Genomic DNA, 22,757 nt, shown 5'->3' with positions numbered 1-22,757 from the left:
TTATTCACTATGTTTCCTTTATCCTAATTTATTGAATATGAATATAAATTTCATCTGCCATTTACATTTGTGCGCATGTTTACAATTAAAAAAAAAAAAAAAAAAACCAAAAAAGCAGTTTATGTTACTCATCACAAGTTATTGGTTCTTACAACTTATGTAGCAATTGCAAAATTTTAGTTTTTCATACTTTTTTTTAACCATTGATAAAGATGATAAAAGTTCCACATGAGTTGACTTTTGAGTTTTTTATAAACTTGTTATAATAGAAGCTTTAATTTATATTTTTTTTAATGTTATGATAGGACAGAGATATTGGGTTTTCATTCTTTTACAACTAATGGTTTCATAGTAAGTTTACTACGAGATTTTATTTTATTAGCTTTTTGGTTATTTAATTTTTAAATTTTAAAAATTAATTAATTATTTAATATAGATTTCGTAACATATTAAAAATTAAATAAATTTGGTATGAACCATTAAATTATAAATATAGTTATAAAATTTAATTTTAAAAAAGATCCTTATTATTGAAGCAAGGCCAAAAAGAATACAGATAAAGCCATGCTAGATCAAGTCACTGTTCCAAATGACTAAAAAACCATTAGGATACAAAATATCCCATCCAGGAAAATGATCTTTGTTGTTCGCTGGTTGCTTTTCAACCCAATCAACAACTTTATTCATCTTTTTAGAGATATAAATTGCCCTCCAATAATCTAGCCTTTGCAAAAAATACGGATATCTTCAACATATGTAGCAATTGTCCAATTGATAGCAGTGTCTTGCAAACTTATAACATTTATAAACTTTTTTGAATCACCTTCAAAAGATTATATATTTTCATCATAAGTCTTGCCTAGATACATGCGCAAAGAAATGCCAAACATTAAGCCTTAAGACTGGAGCCATATGGGGATACCTTGTGCATACATTGAACAATCATTCCTTGTGAATCAAGAACCACAAAATGTAGAGCAGCTTCATTACATTTGCCCATTGAAAGAACCATCCACATTAACCTTTATTTTCCCTCTCGGAGGTGTTTTCCATGATTCCCAGGATTTCAGAATGATGCACAGGTCTTCTATTAAGCAAAAACTAAAAAAATATATATAATATCGTATTAATAGTAGATAATGTTGAGGACATAAAAAAATGAGAAGAAATTGAATTCTATTTATTATATATTAATGTGAATAATACATTTTTGATAAGTCAATAAAACGACAACATAACCATTTTTTTATGGAGTTGCTAATACCTTTAACATTATTTTATGGATTTAAAATAATAAATAAATAAAATTAATATAAAGAAAGACAAAAATAAAGCATCAATACATGGCTTAGTAGACACATTAATAGCTCCACATGTGAAGTGATTACTAAAATTGGGTGATGACACGAGGTCGGCAAAGATGCAGATTTGGTAGTTTTCCCAGCAAAGTATCAATACTCCATGAACGGATCTAATGCGAAAAAAGATGGTGCAAATATCAAATTTCTTTTCTTTTCTTTTTTCTTTGAAAAAAAAAAAAACTGCTTTAATCTTACTAAGCAAGATCTTTCAAGCACTAATTACAAAAATAGTAACTTTTTCTCCATCTGAAACTACATCAAGTATCAACATACAATAATTAACCTAAATGTTAAGATAATTATTTTGATCCACTAATAAAAAAAAAAGGTAATTATTTTATTTACAAACTTATATGCAGTGATGAAAATATCGATATCGATAGAAATATTGATGATATGATTTTTTGGAAATATCGATATCAACAAAAATATAGATAAAATTACAGAAATTGTAAATATTTAATTTAAAATATAGATTTTTATATATGAGATAATTAATATAAAAAAATAATATCAAAAAATATAATAATTAGAATACAATAATAATAAAATAGTTCATAAATATTAAAAATTATTGTAAATAAAAAAAATACAGTTTTATTAGTATCAAAATATAAAAAATTCTTTAATAAATTCAAATATAGACAATAAATGCCAACTATATAAATATTTTATCATAATTATGCTAATTGGATTATCCAACTAGTGTATCTTTTTTAATTGAAACAAAAAAGTGTATATTTTTCAATTATATTAGAGAAATATTCCCTGCTTTTTTCTAGAACAAAAACCAGGTTAAAAAAATAAAGGGAAATAAGTATGAGGAAAGAAAAATGATTTTCCTAATCAAAGTTTTTATCTTGTTTGGATGTTGATAAAAACACAAAGAAATTTTTTTTCTCTTATTTTCATTTCTTTTAAAATTTGTTTCAGTATTTTTATTTTAATTTCTTATAAAAAATAATTTTTCTTTTTTATTTAAATTTTATAATTAATTTTGGGGATTACAGCCTCCTAGAAATCCCTTTTTTTATATATATTTTTGAAAAAAATATATACATAATTAAAAAAAAAAAAAAAAGTAGTGCATCGTCAATGAAGTTTTCTCCTCCTCGTCGTCGGAGGCAAGCATTTTCCAAAAGTGTCAGTGGCTGAAAATTGGCAGCTGGAATCAGGAAAAGAGAGAGATCGAAATTTCATTCCTCTGTCGGTATTGATACCCGTCGAAATCCGATATTATCGCCAACATTTTTCTTGTTGTAGGACTCTAATTGTTTCTGTATTAGTGGTGATACAAATTTTTTTGTTTTTCTTAATTAGTAAGTTTTTATGACTATGTCTTATTATTATTATTATTATTATTGTTATTTATTTAACTATATAATGATTTACTGGTATTATTGTCATCACCACCACCACCACCAGTTGCTCGTGAATCGCGTGACTGTCAAGCCTGAAAGGAATCTTTTAACATTCTCTATTTGGCTGTAACCGCGGGTTTGGTACAATCACTGAGGGATTAATAAATTGTTTGTGTTGCATGGTTTCAGCTTTGACAGGTGGCAAAAAAGACCAGCTCACCGCTTTTGTTGCTCCACCGCACTCCGTCGTTTTGCGCATAATTCTGAAACGGCACACTGTATCGTCATCGGTCTTTACAGTGCTTCTTTTTAAGTATGCGTGAAACTCGTGTCAAGTTAGCTTTTTAATCGAAGAATCTTTTCAGTTTTGGATGGACATGACTTTTGCTGGCTCATGGATATTATTTTATCATTTTTACTATTTTTAATCAAGAAATTTTGATGTTAAAAATATTTCAGACTTTTTTTTTTTTTTTTTTTTTTTTTGGGGTGGAGGGCGGAGGTATTGCTTGTTACTAGTGTTGCTGTTACTCACCAAAAAATAAAAAATATTATCAGTCTAGCTATTGTCTATTTTGTAATATTATCTAGCTTTTTTTTTTTTTTTTGATAAAATTGTAATATTATCTAGCTACTTCAGCACATTTTAATACAGGAAAACATCCCTGGAATTTTTTTTTTTCCACCTTTCATTTGGTTGGACAATTTCAATTTAAACGATTTGTTTAGATTTTTTTAATATATTCAATACATTTATTATTATTATTATTATCATTTGCGGTATTTTTTCTTTATTTTGGTGTTTTTTATTTTAATATTTTAAATATACAATCTTCTATATGTAGATGTGAAATATGTTACTATTTTTTAAATTTATATATTAATTTTTTATATGGTTAACTTAAATTGTGTAATTTCATAAACTATAAATAATTTAACGCAGCAATAACCAAATCGGTTGATAAATACCAAAACAACAACAAAGTCAATCAATAGCTTTAAAATTATTATGGTTGGAAATCAACACAAATCGTGTTTCGTATTTGGTTTTGTAGTAGTGTTAGGGCTACTAGTTCTGTTCACATAATTTTAATATCAAACTATGTTTTAGTTTGTTATTAATTTATAAAATAATATAATTTAAAATGATTGAAAAAAATTTGTCTAATAAAATTATGCCAGTACGTTATTTAATATTTAAAATTTGATAAACAAATTCTATAGCTTTTAATATTCTTATTTGAATTATTTACTATAGGTTTTTTACCTTTATGATATCTTAAACCTATCATATTTTATATATGGATATAAATAATATATCAATTAAAATTAACCTTGATCAAATTTGTTGACTCTAATATTATTATTTGTTTTTTCATGTACCGAGGTACGAGGTTTTTGAAAGTGCATATTAAAAGCATGGGCCACTTTGTATTACTACCAGGTGAGGTAAAAAATGATGATGATGATGATCATAATAATAATAATAATAGACTGTTTTAGTTAGATAATAGATTTTATTCCTGGGTCCTACACCTTATTGTTATTTAAATGTATGCCGGTTATTTCATATCATTTATATAATAGTTAATAATTATATGTAATATATATCAAACTTTTTCTATAAAAAATATTTATATAAATCAAATCATTTAAAATTATATAAGTATCAAGATAAAACATAAAAATCTGTTAAATAATTATTGAATTCAATTATGAGTAATATCACATTATATTTATAATTTATGATGAATAAAGATATGGTATTTGTTCCTTTTGGAACGGTCTAATTGACAATGATCTCCGAAAATAATCCTCAAGTCCTAATTCGTTTTTTTTTTTTTTTTTTTTGAATACTAACTGGGGGAAGGGGACTTTTAACTTTAGATTGAGTTTGAATATTAGATACAGACATATATTCTCAATAATTTTACTACAAAATTAAAATTTGGTGTGAAAATCTAATAATATATGAAATTTGCTTCTTCTAATATAATATATAACATAACGCACTATTAACGATATATAAAACAAAAATAAAAAATGTGCACATCTAAATTACCTCATCCAATATATATAGATATATATATATATATATATCAATCTAAATTTTGTTTTCATCTAATAATCAAAATTAATTTATATGTAAGATAGTTTTTATACATAAATTAGTTAATTACACATGTATGAATTATGATTTACATAAATTTGTAAATTACACGTGTGAACTATGATTTTGTTAGGTTGAAACGATATAATCATGAAATAATTGTTTTCTTAAAAAGTGATATACAAGGAAAAAAAATTAATATTTTATAAAAAAAATATAAATGTATTACTAAAAAAAGTGCAAACCATATAACTCTGAAGCTGCATCGGAAAAGTGAAAATATCTGCTTCCCGTAAGTTAAAAACTGATGTTATAATGCATTGATTATTAGAAAATGATTTTGTGTAGCACTCAGAAATTCACTAGTGATATGACAGTGTATGGTTAGAGACTCAAAATGATAATTAATTATATACTGTCATATCATTCATAAAGTTTTTACGGTTTAAGTTTTAGCGGCATAGCTTAATCTTTATAAAAGTTTAGCTGACTTAGATATATATTAATTTTTCTTTTTTGTACAGATGTGACATGACGTAAGGATTTTTGGCTATGAAAAAATTAAATTCTTTTAAAATTTTATTTTCACTTTGATGGGTTATACTTACAAGAGGTGTACTCGAACGTGTTCATATACTGGTCATATGGTGTTTGTATTTCAAATTTAGAGAATATTTTCAATTTAAAATTTAATAGATTTAAAATGAGTTATAAACTTTAAAAGATTTGATGGATTTTTATGTAATTCTATAGACTTCATACAGATTTTATAAAAATCCAACGAAACCTTTGAGTTTAAGACTAAATTTCATATTGACAATTTTCTTCACAATTTCACTGTTAAAATCCTTTTAAATCTATTAAAATCCATCATTTTTTAAAATTTTTTAAAATCAATAACTTTTTGAATAGTATCAGATTTTAAAAGAATTCTACAAAGTCCTAATTGAATACATCTGGATTTTAATGGACTTTTATAAGATCCATCAAAATCTGAATTGAATATCATTAGACTTGCATGAACTCTTTTAAAATCTAAATCGAATACCTCTAAATTTTTAAAAATTTTTAAAATTCTTCGAATTTTAAATTTAATACACCTCCCCTATTTATTAAAATCCGATTTATTATTTTTATTTTTATTTTTACTCAAAATGGATGTTATATTAACTAAAAAGAGACAACACACAAGAGAAGGCATATTACCACCTTTCACCTTTTCTGAATCATCACTTTTACAAACTGATTCATTAAGTTAGTGATTGACATATTAAAATCTAAATTGGTTATGGAATATCGCATTATCCATTAATTCGCTTAATATGTTATTGAAAAATGTAATTAAAATAAATAAATAATATTTAATATATATATATATATTAATTAATTTTAAAATTGTTCAAAATTGGACATAAAAACAGAAAACATAAGTCTAATACAAATTATTTTTTGGGATAAATAAAAAAATGAAAAAAAAGAGAGGAAAAAAGTAATTACTGAAAAATTTATGAATATTGAACAAAATAATATTTTTTTGCACTCCAAAACTTTCTTAATCATATAAATCTAGTGTAGAAAATACAATATTTTTTCCTTAACACATAATAAAATACCAAATACCATTTTTTTAATGGGTGAAACACATGTAATAGGTGAACTTTTAATTGATTCACCTGCTAAGGATCCGATCCATTATATATAAATCCAAATACAGATAATTCCTTGTTACTGGATTGTATGTACTTTTGCTAAATCTAGGTAAGGAGGACCCAACGAACTTCACTGCCCTATATGAAACAATGATTGATGGACAATTATGAGAGGAACAGAGGAACAGAGCGTATCAAAAGCTTCCATGTCCGTATGGTTTGGGGCTCTCAAATTCCTCTCATCCTGAAATAGAAAATTTGCCTGAAATTTATCACCATAGAAATATTATCACATAAGCTTGTAGTAGGATAGTCTTCTTATAACACCTATAATAAAAGTGAAATAATATATAAATTTTAAATTTAATATCATTTTTATGGATAATGGGCTTAGTAAATAATGTGATAATTAGTAATAATTACAATTTTTTTTTTTCAATGGAAAGTGATAACTAGAAGTTAAGTAATTGTTAATTCAAAAGAAATTAATATTTTGGTTACTATATTTTGCTAAAAGAACATCAAAACCACAATTTTAAAATATACTATATAGTGAAATTTGATGGTACGGACTATTTTAAAGATGATGTTTTTTTAAAAATCATCTCAATATTCATCTTTGTGTGATAATATTGATAACTGTTTGTCAATATTAAAATTCACATGATAATAATGTACGGACGTTCGCACCACAAACGGACTCATTCTATATATATATATATATATTTTTATAGACATACATTTCGAACTATGTTTCATATTTGAGAAGTTTAACAAGATTTCAAATGTATTTCATTTTTAAATTTTCTTATTAATTGAAAATTATTTAAAAAAATAAATTAACAATAAAATTTTATATTTTTGTTATTGAACTCTAATTTTCATATAATAAATTAATCAGGAATTTGGATTTGAAAATAAATTATAATATATGGTAAAAAATTTAAGAAAATTTCCTTCACTATTCCTTTTGTATTCTTCTTTCATATTTCAACTGCTTTTTCGAAAAACGAAAGGGCTTAAATAAAGTTTACTACTACATATTTAGAGCCACAGCTGGCCTAGGCTTTTGCTTTAACTTTGTTATGATTTGTGACAGATGTAAACTCGGGAATAACCCGTAATGGCATTGTGTTTGGGAGCTTTGGGTCCATCACTCTTATAGATTTAATGAAAAAATATTTTATACAATGGCATTTGGTCCATCACGTTTTTTTTTTTTTTTTTTTTTTGGTTTACCGAACAAAATTTGAGTATGCACAACAACAAACTGAATTGTTAGTTAACTCTTTTTTTTTTTTTGGTTGTGCACAAAAGAAGGCACAATTCTTAATGAAATTTGGCTTTTTATGAGACTTATTACCCTATAATGTTTCAAAGATATTTTAAAAAAATTAAATGTTTAGTTTCGTATATCTGCCACATGTAAAGATAACATATCAACAGTCTAATTGTTTATTATTCTCATTATTTTTTCGAATGATGTGGTATAATTGTAATTAAATAGATACATATTTCCAATATATTATATATAGTTTCCCAAAATTTTAAAGCATGGTATGGAGTATATGCCATCATTTTCACTTTTTTTTTTTTTTTGAATAACATTATTATTATTATTAGAGTTGAACATACTTAGGGTGTGAGAAATGGGTTCAAAGCTGAAATAAAAAATAAATAAAAAAGATGTGAGAAAAATAGCACACGGATAGAAGGTGTGCAGGTAGAAAAAGCAATATAGAATAATATATAACAAAAGAGACCAAGTTTTTAAAAGGCACAATATGGTAAGACTGTGTCGTTCGGAATGCAAAACTGGATTATACTTTAATTTCACTTCAATCAAATTTAACTAAATTTAAATTAATCTAGTTTTTAATCATTACAATAATTTATTATCTAAAAGAAATAGCTTCATGAATATGGACGTAAAGGACATACTAACTGAGCTAGTTTACTTATTTAAAATAATTTGGATCAAACTTAACATAGTTTATTATAATTCAAATATAGAGCAATAACACAATGAATTTAATTCCTATCAAAACAAAAAAATTGGAATATAAGAATGAATTTTGTAGTGATTTATAAAGCTTTCAAAGCATTGCAAAAAGACTAAAAACTTTTTACAATATTTATCAAAAAATTTTTAAAAGTGATTTTCAATGATTGTACTTTAGAAAAATCACTCTCGAAAAATATCGAGATGCAAAGTCTTTACTTACATTTTTATACCAGTGCCATACTGGGTTAAAATAATCTCCAGCCCATTATGAATTTTGGCATCTTAGGTTGAAAGGCTATTTCATTTTAATAGATTAAAAAACATACTATTTTAATACATTGATGTATATTCATTAGTTAAGAATGTTTATTTTTTTAAATTTTAATGACAATTAATTTTTTTTTTTTTTAATGTGTTCAATGGATCTGGCATCTGTCTGATATTAAAAAAATAAAAAAAAATAATTTCTCATGTTTATGTTTGCACTATATAACAAAAATTAAATACCTATTTGCAAATGATTTTGATTGGTGTGTTTTTTTAAATTGTCAAATATATGATTTTTAGAGGTTTGTAATTGTGTGGCATATTTTTGAGAAGTTAAAAACAACTTTTAAAGCTTAAAAACTCCTTTTGAAAGTGTTTGACCAGGTTTTAAAAAGTATTTCAAAACTCTAAAATAAGCTTTTAATAAAAATTAACAAGAATTGACTTTTTTTAAAAAATATTTTTAGAGAAGTTGAAAGAAAAACTAAAAAGCTATGCTAAAATGAACCTGAGGATAATTAGATTTATTTTTTTTTTGGCCAAGCACTAGAAGTACTTTTACTTTCTATACTACTCTCTTGGACATTCACAAATCACTCCCAAATGATCCTAAATCTTTGTACAAAAAATAATTTTAGAAAGCGGTGAATCAACATTAAGAAATTATTTTAATTGTTAAGTTACATGTGAATGGAGGTCCATTGGGCCATAAGCTAGCATGGTTTTGCATGGTTCTGAAAATAGCCGTTGATATATTTGTGAAAGTTGACGGATTCAAATTAGTTATTTTTATAAATAGCGATTTTGTTATTAAACTGTTTATGAAAAATCTAAATCTTCGACTCTTGGTTCACTTTCCCTTCACACAAACACATGACTATTCAAGTTTTTCTTTATTTATTTTTTATTTAAATCATTAAGGTTACTCGAATACGAGACCTTACATGACCATCCAAGCTTCCTGTTAGAATTTCGACCAAATAAGTAGATCCAAACATCACCAAGTATATTTAGCATAGAAATTATGAAAATTTTAATTTTCGTTAGTTTTAATAATAAGTAGTGGTATTTGGTAATTCAGTTTTGGAATTCAATCAAAAAGTTGGCAACGGGGAGAGAGCTAGGACACTAACTACATTCCACGTCTTAGTCCCGGAGCAAACAAATTTGTCCTGCTCCTACCGCGCTATTCCGATTAATCGGGAAAACCCTTCGCCATCTAGGACGAGGCACCAAGGGTGATCGCCATTCCTATAACATATACTACACGTCTACATCCCTTCGAAAATTGTCAGAGGACAATATTAGCCCTGCATGTAAATTTTCTTCAAGGTCCATTCAACAAAACGACATACAATTGTAGTTTTGTATCGTGCGTGCAATATATAATTGAATTGGCTAATGCTTTAACTCTTTAAATTTACTATTTTTTTTAATAAAATATTATATTTAAAAAATACAAAAAATTAAATAAAATTAATTAAATATTATCGAATTAGCAATAGATTCCAATACCAATAACATAACGAACTATCTTTTTTGAAATTGAGATTTTTTTAAATTAAAAAATAAAATTAGATTGAAAGGCTTTCAGAAATACATTCTCCTTCGACACGAGGCTAGCCACCTATTCGGATCCACCGAATCCAAGAAACACTGGTCTGCCGCCCATTTACGGACAAAGTGGGCCAACGTATTGGCTGCATCCTCATGGCGCTAAGCAATGGATATTGGATGTGAGCAATGAGAAATACCAAACTATTTGGTAAATCATTCAAATATAAGAGATTGTAAATTTAAAATATTGAATAAATAGAAAAATTATTATAAATAATAAAAAAAATCCAGAAAAAATGTGAGAGAGGAGACCACTCATGATTTTCAATAAATCAAGGATTCATCTAACTGAGATCTTCTTGAAAAAATAAACAAAAGGAAATAAATTTATCTGATTGGGTCAGAAAATAATCGAGAATAGAATTTAACAAAGAAGAAAAGAAAAGAAAAAAAGAAGAAGAAGAAACTAGTTCACTGTAGTTGTAGGTTATACAAAGTAAGAAAATAATTCTGTAGTCTTGGTTATCTTGGACGCTTGAACTGATCATTATTAACTTGTGCAAGCATCTTCTAATAATGTGTTCCACTATGGTCTTAATTCGCCCTTTTTCATTATTCAACCATACCTAGGAAAATAATAGAGCTTCATCTTTTTTTTTTTTTTTTTTTTTTTTTTTTACAATAAGGATTTGAAGCTCTAACACTGTCGGTGTTGTGAAACGCAAAGAAATTGTTGCTCAACCTCACTAAAATCTAGGGATGGCAATTTGCCCCGCACGGCCCGATATCCGCGGTGCACCGCTTCTAACGGGGCGGTTTTTTTCTGAAAATTCGGAGATGCGGGGCGGACTTGGGGCAAATGCTTAAAAATCGAGTTGGGGACGGATCGGGGACGGGGAATAATAACCCCTCCCCGAACCCGCCCCGATATATATATATATATATATTTATTTATTATTATTTTTTACAAAATTTTATTTATGTAAAATCATTTTTTTCTTTTTTTTTTATTTATTTTTTTTAAATATGTATTTTATTATAATTGTAAATTTTTTCTTTGATGTATTTTATTATATTTTTATTGCATTGTAGTCATTTTTTTTATATTTTAATCATAAAATAATTTTTTATATAAATTTCTAAAAAAAATATCAATTAAAAAACAAAATAGGTAAAACCGTCCCATCCCATCCCCGCCCTGCAAAATCCTCGATCCTGTCCCGCACCTAAAAAAAGAAAAAAAATTGTCGGGATGAGATGTAAAATTCCTAGCGAGGACGAAGATGGGGACGGGGATGAGATTTTAAAAACTGACCCCGTTCCGTCCTGTTGATATCCCTACTAAAATCCATAAATCGTCAGTTTATCTTCGAAAATTCATGATGGTGCTATAATAATTACATCAAATAGGATTAAGGAATAGGAATGAAATTACAGGTACATTTTATTCAAGGGCCTAGAATAAATATATATATATATATATGGGAGAAAAAAAAAAAAAAAAAACTAATAAAGTGAATAAAGCTCTCGCCTCAAACTCATTATTGGTGGAGGACCATGGAGCTGCACGCAAGCCATCCCTCTTATCCTTAGTGTATACATTGAAAGGTTGGGGACCACTCGTTGATTGAACTGGTCAATGGAGTTATCAAGTCTCTTTTTCTTACCTAAAAAATAAAGAAAGAAAGAAATCCTCTATTTTCTCTCTCTCTCTCTAACTCCGTTACTTTACGGTATAATATATATAATTAATGTACATTTCTTGCCAAAATGCTAAGCAGAGAGAGAAGTAAGTGTTCCTCTTTTTCATGAATGATAAAGACGAGAAAACATAGAGGCAGACCTATTAGCATAGGTTAAAGAGACAAAGGATGACAAAAGTTGCTCTCCCACCACCTCCTTTTTTACTCATTTTGTCTCTTCATTTCACGAATTCCGCAAAACAAAGTAATTGAAAAAGATTTCTCAACTACCAAGCAAACTCCAACTACTAGGAAAAAGAAAATGATAAAAATTAGCTGGGTTTGTTACATATATATACATATATATATTATATTAATTAATCCAACAACGAGTAGATTTGATTTTTTTAGTTCCCATTCATTGCATTCGCAGGAGAATCATCAAATATCCTGTCAAACCACTTTCTCATTTACTATTACAATGGGCCAAAGCCATAATTCCAGAAACCAATGTGCGAACAAAAAAAAAAAAAAAAAAAAAACTTTAAAATCTGCATGTCTGCCAAGTGTTAGACATTCTTCCTTGTGGTCCAAAGCTTCAATACCTTCATGGAAAATATACGAAGACCTTATTTGTCCAGTTTAACAAGCAAACATTGTTCTTTACCAAAAAAATAGTAAAAGTAAAATAAATAAATAAATAAACAAGCCGAAATCATCAATAAATAAACAAGCAGAAATCTTTTTAGGATGGTACTGGCTCTTAGGCTCTTAGCTACGAGGATACCACATAAAGCATGCGATGTCGCGTTGCTGTTTGGTCCAAGAGATTTGAGGAAGAAAAATTGTGAAAGCCTTGTTATAAATAACAAATGATAGAAACCCATTATGTTTGAGAAACAAGATCAAGTAAATAGCTCATGAATTCAGTAACTAGAGGTACACAAAATGCACGCAGATAGCTAAGAACGTACATTAACTCCTTGAGAAAATAGCAAAATGTGCATTCAAAATACATGTATTGTACAAAAATGACCATTTGAGTTGCCTCAGTAGCCATAGTTGGCTATATAATTTACCAAAACAGTAAAGCCTAGGTTTTCTTCTTCTTTTTTTTTTTTTTTTTTTTTTTTTTTTTTAAATAAAAGATAAGATTCAAAGCTGGGTTTTGCTAATAAACATAAGGTAATATTCTCCATGGGACTAGTCTACGGTATTCTGCCCAAATGTCTTTGTATTTCTCTGCGCAGCGAGCTTCATCTCTTCTTTCTCTCCATATAAGTAGGATTAGAAGGTAAAGTGGGTAGAAGTATGGAACTGGGGAACTGCAAAAATGAATGAATTCTCAAGTGAATATGATGATTCCCTAAAAGAAAATTGTGAAGCTATATCAACATGTAGAGTGAAAAGAACAGGAAAATTACCTTATTCCACAAGGCAAACTAAACGACAATGCAAGCAACAAGTCTCCGAGGTAATTACAGTGCCTCGCAATTCCCCTTAACACAAAAGAAAAACAATGTCAACATGTTCCTGATGAAAAGTGACTCTGACAAAGATTGCTAGATTTCAGTCAATGTAGACAAGCATTTTTAGTAGCAGTAGTATTTTCAATGGTATTGTATTAGGACAGATACAGCTGAATGAGCTTCTGATAAATTACATAAACTATCCGAAGACAATAGATACACCACTTCCAGAATTCTATCCCTGCAATACATCGTCTTAAAAATCAAACTAAAAATAAAAAACAATTAACAATTATAGTGGGAGGAAAAACTATATTATTGCTGATCCCCAATCCCTATAAGAAATTAAGATGGGAAATAATCTTTAAATAGAAAGATTGAACCTTTTAATATTTTAAAAATGATATTTCACAAAAAGGTTTGGCTGATCAGGATGAATTTTAAGAAATTTTAAGAAAAAGACTTTAACAGATTAAATCATTAATTTACATGTGTTGGTTTAAAGCTCATCATCAGAGGTCACTCACGGAAAGATGTTTCAAATTCATGTGCTATCATTACCCACATATTTAAAATATTCAGGGGACAGTCAGTTATGTTAGAGCTTCTGAAACACTATTTCATCAACTGGCAACTACGTTAATATCCTTTTCATTCCTCTTTTTGGTAACTTAATTCTGTAAGTACTCCTAAGATTCCTCACTTGCAAATTTTGTTGGCCAACCAGTAAGAACTACTCATACCAACCTGGTCAAAATGACTACAATTATTTTCTGCCAATTTTAAATTTGAGGATTCAAAACATGCATATAGGATCGCAAGATAAATCATGAGAAATCTGAGGGAGAAAAATCTTACCAGTAACCAGAAGCAAGCAACTTTCCACCAACGACCTTGGGAGGCTTACCCCATATTGGTGCTTTTGGATTCTTTTTAAACACATGCTTTTGCTTGTTAGCTCCTCTAAATACAAGATATCTGCAATTTCAATATACAAAACAAGCAATGGAAAAATTTTCTCAATACATGTGGTCATGAAGCTTCAAAATGACAACAAAGATAGGAAGTTACCCAATCATAAAAACAAAGCAATTTGCTATGACAGCAGCTGTTGTCAATTCCACCTTGTTGCTCAAAAGCCACCAACCCTATGAAAAAAAAAAGGAAAATGGACTAACTTCTAAGAGACTAATCAGTAATTACTTGTGGTTTTGTAACCATAGATGTATCCAATTCAATTTTGCCAAGTACTGAAAAAGGTTGCAGTGAAGTCAATGCATATAGAGAAGTTGAAAGAAAAAAAAAAAATATATCATTTTACTCGAGGATTACAGAATATCATCATTTATGATCTTGAATAAAAAATATACTGCATTTTGAAAATTACAAGACTGGGGCTTTAATTAACATAATAATTACAACAAAGGATGTCAAACATATCAAAACGAAAGGAACTGTGTAAAGAAACAATAAAATCCAGTTGATCACAAATGCAAAGATAATAAAGATATGTGGGTCTAGCTAAGTATCTCTGTTTGAAAACTTATTTTATTTGAAGGTTCATTTAGTGTTGCTGAATTCAATTGAATTAGAAGCTACAAGAGTCAGAATGAGCATGGTTCTTGAATAGCAGAGAGATCAAATACAACTACTCTAGCTGTAGTAATAAAAAGACCAGAAAACTATCCTTTTGGTGATCCAAAATGAAAAAGACCACATGGAGAATGTAATGCCTATAGAAGAGCTGAACTGCTTGCATCAAAATCATAGAATTTTTGGTTATCTGCCTTTAATTTTGTTATAACTATTATTTGATAACTGCCAAATTGACTCTCTAAGAACATATATACAATCTAACCCAAAATCCATATAGCCAGCATACATATGGGGTATAGAGAGTCGAAGAAAAAATCTAAAAACTAGTTGAAGAATGCATGCCTGGATGCTAAAAGTGAAAGGAATCCAGACTAGGTCTCCAAATACCAGCATGAAGCCTAATCTCTCAGCAATTATGTCCCACCTGTAGAAGGTCAACCATGAAATCATGGATCAGATGTTTAAGGCATCAAAATAAATGAATGAGCAAATTGATGTTTCAAAATAAATCAGTATATAGACAAGTAAAAGAAGAATGGAGAATGCATTGATCTTGCATGAAGTAAAACAAAGATGTGACTCTAGATGCAAAATACAAAAGATATAGTGCAAAAATATGAATAATTTGTCACATCACATGAGAGAAAATACAGTGGAACAAGTTCTAAGAAAAAGTGATGATGCACTTACGTGGAGGTCATGTACTCCTCATGAACAAAATAGTCAAGTATGTACAACTGAAAGAAAGATGTCGAAAGAATATCAGTACTCGCTAAAAACAAGTACAAAAGAAATCACTTCTAAATTGCAAACATAAGGTACCAGATTACCACACAAAATAACTGATATAAGATCATTGATCTATTAATGGTAGCATCTTGAACACTTCTAGCCAGAACTGATAGATTGATAAGTAGCCAGCCCATCATTCCAGCTCTAACAAAGAAAAATCTACAAAAGATTGCATTATGTCAGAGTGAACTGGAAAAGATGATATAACCACTTATTATGAATACAAATGGACTAGCATAAAAACTTATTATGATTGTGGAAACTTTTACGTCATCAAGTTCAAGCAAGAATAATTGAGGACCAAAATTATTACATTAAATTACTCATACGGGTAGAGAATATATATTGATAGGCCTACAGGAAGTATGCCCGAAAGAAAAAAAGACTTGATTACATACTTGAGGTCAATGCCCAGAAACTGAGGATTCAGCTGTATTCCAAACCACCTGTTAAACAACATCCAGGATAACAAGTTCAACCAAACCGACAAGGTGTTACCATGGGAGCAAAGCATATAATATTGACACCGAATCTGGATGCAAATTTCACATAATTGTACACCGTCCCAGATAAGTAAGGTAGATTTGTCTATAGTACCAGTCATGTATTAGGTTCCCTGTCACATGAGGCTTCAAGGAGGAACCACGATTGTTTGACTTACAGCCAGCAGCAAAAAGTACCAATGTGGCCTAACATTAAGAAACATAATGATAATAGTCAAACAAATAAGCTGATTTGAAAAAATAGAAACTAATAAAAAATTGTAACCTTATGAACCACAATATGAACTAGAAAATACATCTATTCGTCTCTCAGGCTACACCCACATGATGAGAAATTTATCTTAGAATCAAAACATTTTCACCTGAACTACTTAGGCTATGTTTGGAGTATGATAACTATGAGGAAAAAAGTGGGGTTGGTGAACATATATAAAGGCTTATAGATTTCATTGTTCGATTAAAAGAATATCCAAAAGAAAAGAGAAACATAATAGAAAAATTATTATAAAATGTATCTATTCTAGAGATTTTATATTTCCATGACAAAATACAAGAATTTCAATTCCTATTAATTTTTCTTTTCCTCAGTGGATTTCAAACTGGAAAGGGCCATACATTTCAGACAAAACATAGTCATCTGTGGTTGTAAAGAAAAACAAAGTAGTAAAATGCATGTTATATAACTCATAACAACTCCTCCCACCCCCCCCCCCCAACAAAAAAAATCCTTTTAAAAATAAAAATAATAATTCAAGACTTATAGTTTCCTGCTGCATAGTTTTGAGTGTGGGCAGCAAACCAACAGTTATCATCTAATTGCTTCTGAGAACAGATGTTTTAATTGTAATTTACCAGAAAACTAAACAAAAAAGTTGTTGATAGCAGCTCAAGCCCTCTATCTGATATTGCCTGCAAAAATTATTAACATGCAAATCAGGCGCACAAGCATAGATAGAACTGATTCACATATTGCATTATATAAACTCATACACATGTAAATGTATGTATGTAACTAGAGAGGAAGCACTGCAAGCTGTTAAGAACTTCAAAATACGACAAATCAAAGCAGTTGAGCCACACAGAGCCAAACACTGATCCAGGCATGTACAAACACCCTCAGACCAGGATGAATGAATATTAAACCACCTCATGGGGATGTTGGAAGAAAGCCGCATCCCCTATATGTATGGCACAGCCTCTTAGTTTCCAATATGCATGTTGGGCAAGGCAAATTTCGAAAATGTGTTACGAGCTGGGGTCAGTGAAAATAATTTCTTATTCTTATCCTCATAAAACAATGGCAATCCCATTTTGATATCCAAATTAATTCCTCATCTGAAATGAACTATTTCCCTAATCATCCGATCTGTTGAGCATGATTTTACTAGTATGCATTTCAATATCAAAATGAAGCAATTAAATGGGATTTAATACACTTCAGCAACGAAGTAATAACTGGTGGAAAGTGGTGAAGCACATACAGTCAGCGATATCATATCCATCTTAGCAGCAATCCCAAGAAGCGCCACCAGCAGAATAAGTAATACCAAACCTTTCAAGTTGAATCACATACAAGAGTAAATAAATAAAATGAAGCAACCATCTCAAAGCTCAGCTTCCCAAACAAATAGTTTAAAAAGATATTAATGACAAATATATATAAATACACATACATACTCAATAAACGAATATTTATCAGTAGCAAGAAAGCGTGTGAGTTAGTGAAAACAAACTGACCATTGCAGCGATAGTGAAGACGGGTTCCATCTGGTAAAATGACACCGGGAACAACTTGGCCCGGAAGTATAGATCCTACAATTGCCAAGTATAAAAAGAATCCACATAGCATAGCAACCTATTGCCCCAAGAACCAAAGAAAACAGAAAATGACCCCATTAAAATTAATATATATAAACATATGGTAAAAAATGGTCATTGATTTGCGGAAAAAAACATTTACTCACAGAGTTCCATGAAGGAATTAGGCCTTGAAGGATAAAACCCAGATCCATCTCCATCAGACTCACTCGCTCACTCACTACTACAGTCTGTAGCTGCCACTCTCTTGGACGCCACCCGCCTGAGTTTCTCCGTATTTTAAACTGGTTTATTTTGACACTATTTATGTCCTATGATATACAAATATATTATTGTTTTTAAGTACGGAACAATCACCATGATGTAAGGTTAAATCCATAAATGACTTTCAGTATATGTTTAAATTTTAAAAATTTTCCACAACAGATTTATCTTGTTTTATTTAATTACCCATCATTATTATTAGTATTTTTTGTTTTTGTTTTTAAGAGAAAATAGAAACAATAAACTTGCAATGCAAAAAATATTTATAGAATATACACCCCTAGACATTTTATATAATTTTTTAATAATAAAAAAAATACTTTAAAGTATTATATGTAGTTATAATAAATTGATCAAAGTTCTAAAAAAGAGAAGAAAAAAACAAATTGAAAAGAAATAACCAATTTTCTTTTAAAATATATATTATTTATTACATTATTATATTTGTTGGACAATCAAGGATTATATATTTATATGATTATTTTGGTTCAATCAAATATGATTAGCAAAAAAGAAAAAAAAAAAACTCCATTTAAAATTCAATTACACCCAAAATTTGGGAATTTGAAAACTCCGACCCAATTAAATGCTGCGAGCTCGGCCCAATAAAATATATATATTTTTAATGAATCTATATTTCTACATAATCTAATTTTGTATTTTATGCCTTAACAATTTTCATTTGTTGAAAAAAAAAATGTCAATATATTTTTGTTTAACTATATATTTTTCCATTTAACGAAAAATGCATACATTTTCTGAATTTACAAGGTCCACGAAAAAATGACTATAATAATAAGTTTTTTTTTTTTTTTTTAATGAAAAATTTTAAAAACGAAAGTTAATGGGCCAAATTTTACCTGCGCTTCATCTCTGCTGCTCCGCTTAATCCCATCTCTCAGTCTATTCCCTATAAAAGGTCCCTTCGTTTTCAACCCTAAAACAAATATTTGACTGCCTCGCAGAGAGGGCAGAGAAATATTAAATATAATAAAATATTCGAAGTGGCTTTTTAATTGCCCTACTGTCCGTACTGCAACCTTTCGCATTCAACAATGGAGTTTTGGGGTAATCTCTTTCTCTCTCTCTCTCTCGATCGATCGATCGTTGCGTTTTTACGTCTGTTGCCTTGCCTTTTCTCCGTAACTCTTTTATCCGTTTGGTTGCCGAGAAAATGAGGGGGGGAAATGGATAGTTAATATGAATTTTAGTGTTTCAAAAGTTAGGAATGCTTTAGACTTGGTAAATACCATTGTCAGTCCGGTAGAGTTTTTAGCTTTACCACTCTTTGACGAAGCAAATGCGACGAAGAAAAGGTCATTGGAAATTTAGTTTCTGTTTCATATTTACTTTGCTTTCTCGAAATGGCTTTGATTCTCCTTGAAGATGTATGTACTTAACTGGCTTCATCTTGCGGATTAGTTATTTTAATTTACTGATACTGTGATTGGCTTCTTTGAAAATAAAAAGAATGGAAGGAAAATTTCTGAATTCTGTTTATATTTACTTCCCTGGTACTATTATATCGTAGTGTCAGATTTGGCCGAATGTTAATAAAAGGTCTTGTAATTTGTCTAATGCTAATGCTCAATTGTAAGAGGTTGCTGTAATTACAATAGCATATCCTATTATAATATTGTTTTGAGTGAAACTTAATTTAACGGGCATGCCACTATGTTGTACTATGTCTATTCAAAAGTTTCAATTATTAACTCTGGAATTTAATCCAACCTCTAGGTGTCGAGGTCAAAGCTGGAGAGCCACTTGTTGTTGAACCTGAAGATGATATGGTCTTGCATCTTTCACAGGTAATTAATGATTTGCATAACTCTATCGTGTTCAATTCTATATTCTATTTGCGTTGTAATTGCAGTATGGTGTAAATTTTATTTCATATTGCAGGCTTGTCTAGCAGAGGTCAATAAAGATAAAGGAACTGAACCTGTGCATCTTTACGCAAAGATTGGTGATCAGAAGCTTGTTATTGGAATACTTTCTCATGATAAATTCCCCCAGATTTCTGTTGATCTTATTTTCGATGCTGAATTTGAGCTTTCCCATAACTGGAAGAATGGGAGTGTACATTTCACTGGATATAAAGCTCTTATCCCATCTGAATCTGGTGAGTCACTGGCTGTGGATTTATAATTTCATTTTACTTATAACTATATTTTGTTCTACTTTGCTGATCTCTTGACTTTAATTAAAGATGATGATTCAGATTCTGAAGATGACCAGCCTCTTATTCCTGCACCAGCTAAACAAGAGATTAAGATTGTGGAGACAAATAAAGATGTTAAATCTGATCAGATGTTGGACGGTGGTGACAGTGATGAAGAGAATTCGTCATCTGATGATGAGGAATCTGATGATGAGCAGCAGGTATGCTTTTCTTCATCATCTTCTTTTACGAGTTTCTACATGAATTACTGGATTAGTGGTACATCATTTAATTTGCATACTTCCACGTGGAAATTCGACTGTTATTTCTACCAGAAGTTTGATATTCTAAGATGTTATAGCAAATTGTGCATTCATTTTACTTTTCTGAAAATGCAGATGCACTTTCAGATGATTAACTAATTGCATAAGTCATATATTTTCACTTTGAGTTTTTGGTACTAGCGCATACCCTATTTTATGTATTGGTGGTGCTGTCTGGTAACATCCTGTTTAGGCCAAAATAAAAAATGATGAGGAAAGTGAAGATGAAGATGAAAGTGACAGTGAAGAAGAGGATGAGGAAACTCCTGAGAAGGTAAACAAACTAATAACTTGTAAATTGTTTTATTCTTTCTCTTTAATGTGAGGGAGTTCGAATTGCTGCTTTAGCTTGCAACTTCTTTTGTTCTTGATGTCATTTATTTTAAATCAGGGAGTTGCAGATTGCTGCTTGAGCTTGTATTTTGTTATATTTGTTTTATTGATGCTAATTGAAGCCACTTGTTTATTGTTTATCCAAGGCTACTAATGGCAAGAAGAGAGCTGCAGAGTCCTCTAAGAAAACTCCAGTCGCTGAGAAGAAGGCAAGATTGGTAACTCCAGAAAAGAGTGGTATAAAAACTGGTGAGTATTCTAGTTCCTTGTCATCATCCTTTGCTCTCTTGGTTCATCAAGTGTCATGCCTTTGGTGGAGTAGGTTGTCTTTATTGCAGTTTAGAATATTAGTTATTGTCACTTGTTAGATAAATTATATCAAATGATTGAATGTTGAAGTTTATGTTTGTGAGAGCTTTCGATTATTGGTGCAGATGGCCAGAAGGGAGGTGGCCATACAGCAACTCCTTACCCTTCAAAACAGGCTGGGAAAAAAGCAGCCAACAGTGACCGGGGAAAACAGCAGACTTCAAAATCGGGTGGAACTTTCCATTGCAAGCCGTGCAACAGGTACTTGTTTGTCTAGAATGCTAGTTTACTTGTTATTTTCATTTGTTGAGTTAGTAATTTCTTGATATTCTTGTTGCAGGTCTTTTAATTCAGAAATTGCATTGCAATCTCATACAAAGGCCAAGCACCAGTGATTCGAAGTGAAGGAGCTAATTATCTGTCTGTCAATAGTTTTTGGGATGAAACTACCTAAAGAAAATTAGATTTAGTAAAAATTTCAAAGAGAGTTTAGCGTAGAATCGACGACTTTTTGTTGGAGATAGATGGATTGGTGGCCTTTTTCATGGTTTATAGGAGATGCATTTCTCCTCATCTGCCCTTTAGTTATGGTACTTCATAATTTTGTTCGTGTTACGAATTCTACTTTTGGTACTAAATAGTTGTTTTACACAGTTTAAATGATATGGTTCTTTCTGTTGTACCCCAACTAAAACCAAATTTGGAATTTCGACGATGAGAAAGTAAATGTTAATTAAACCAAATTTGCTGGAATTTATGATCAAATCAATTTCACAAAGCTCAAATAACTCCTAACCAAGTATTTCAAAGCAGGAGAAAAACAATAATTAAAATCTCGAGCTCTAAGAAACTTTGTGCGTGCTCTAAAATAATTTTACACATTCTATGCTGTTTGACTTACACTCATATTGCCCAATTGATTAGTTAATGAGTTGTTGTCAATTTCCTTTTTAGGATTAACCATACTTGTTGTCAATTGAATGCTCCTATTTTCATTTAGTTTCAATTTAAACCTCCATTTTCATTTTTTTTTTCCAATTCAAATCTTTAATTCTAGTGTTATTTCAATTTCAATATCGTATATTTAAATATCCACATTTAACCATTACTTAGTTTTTAATATTTTAAATTAAAAATATTTCAATTTTAATATCGTATACTTAAATATCCATATTAAACCATTACTTAGTTTTAAAT

General features: G+C 29.4%; 2 protein-coding genes across 5 annotated transcripts; one reads left to right on the top strand and one right to left on the bottom strand.

Annotated features, from left to right (window-relative positions):
* Positions 1-12,951: 12,951 nt before the first annotated feature.
* On the bottom strand, positions 12,952-19,483 carry LOC107432135 (delta(14)-sterol reductase). Of its 3 annotated transcripts, none has more exons than XM_016043203.4 (14): positions 19,295-19,483; positions 18,317-18,481; positions 18,090-18,207; positions 17,834-17,904; positions 17,205-17,261; positions 16,447-16,538; positions 16,248-16,295; positions 15,888-16,008; positions 15,748-15,794; positions 15,400-15,481; positions 14,533-14,609; positions 14,320-14,439; positions 13,417-13,491; positions 12,952-13,317 (listed from the first exon to the last, which is right to left on the bottom strand). In XM_016043203.4, exons 1-14 carry the CDS (start codon positions 19,481-19,483, stop codon positions 13,164-13,166), a joined length of 1,416 nt encoding a protein of 471 aa, XP_015898689.4. In that variant the 3' UTR covers positions 12,952-13,163. The 3 variants fall into 3 exon arrangements, 2 of the variants coding, with proteins under 2 accessions (XP_015898689.4, XP_015898691.4); XM_016043205.4 differs by having other exon boundaries at positions 15,888-15,993; XR_007238392.2 differs by lacking the exon at positions 12,952-13,317 and having other exon boundaries at positions 15,396-15,481.
* LOC107432134 (histone deacetylase HDT1) lies at positions 19,363-22,223 on the top strand. 2 transcript variants are annotated; one of them, XM_016043202.4, is made up of 8 exons: positions 19,363-19,502; positions 20,172-20,242; positions 20,337-20,556; positions 20,656-20,816; positions 21,112-21,192; positions 21,398-21,500; positions 21,686-21,821; positions 21,901-22,223. In XM_016043202.4, exons 1-8 carry the CDS (start codon positions 19,490-19,492, stop codon positions 21,953-21,955), a joined length of 840 nt encoding a protein of 279 aa, XP_015898688.1. In that variant the 5' UTR covers positions 19,363-19,489; the 3' UTR covers positions 21,956-22,223. The 2 variants fall into 2 exon arrangements, with proteins under 2 accessions (XP_015898688.1, XP_015898687.1); XM_016043201.4 differs by having other exon boundaries at positions 20,644-20,816.
* The last annotated feature ends 534 nt before the right edge of the window (positions 22,224-22,757 follow it).

Source organism: Ziziphus jujuba, chromosome 11 (assembly GCF_031755915.1).
Source record: "Ziziphus jujuba cultivar Dongzao chromosome 11, ASM3175591v1".
Taxonomy (NCBI): domain Eukaryota; kingdom Viridiplantae; phylum Streptophyta; class Magnoliopsida; order Rosales; family Rhamnaceae; genus Ziziphus; species Ziziphus jujuba.
Note: the sequence above shows the minus strand (reverse complement) of the source record. Positions and strands in the feature narration are given on the sequence as shown.

What these genes read in the sequence shown, in the direction of transcription:
- LOC107432135 (XM_016043203.4), bottom strand. Translation starts at nt 19,483, where the DNA reads ATGCGAAAGGTTGCAGTACGGACAGTAGGGCAATTAAAAAGCCACTTC. An exon ending in GCAGCAGAGATGAAGCGCAG is followed by an intron (nt 18,482 to 19,294) that starts GTAAAATTTGGC and finishes TGTATATCATAG; the next exon opens with GACATAAATAGTGTCAAAAT. An exon ending in TGGATATGATATCGCTGACT is followed by an intron (nt 17,262 to 17,833) that starts GTATGTGCTTCA and finishes TAATTTTTGCAG; the next exon opens with GCAATATCAGATAGAGGGCT.
- LOC107432134 (XM_016043201.4), top strand. An exon ending in ATGAGGAAACTCCTGAGAAG is followed by an intron (nt 21,193 to 21,397) that starts GTAAACAAACTA and finishes TGTTTATCCAAG; the next exon opens with GCTACTAATGGCAAGAAGAG. An exon ending in CATTGCAAGCCGTGCAACAG is followed by an intron (nt 21,822 to 21,900) that starts GTACTTGTTTGT and finishes TTCTTGTTGCAG; the next exon opens with GTCTTTTAATTCAGAAATTG.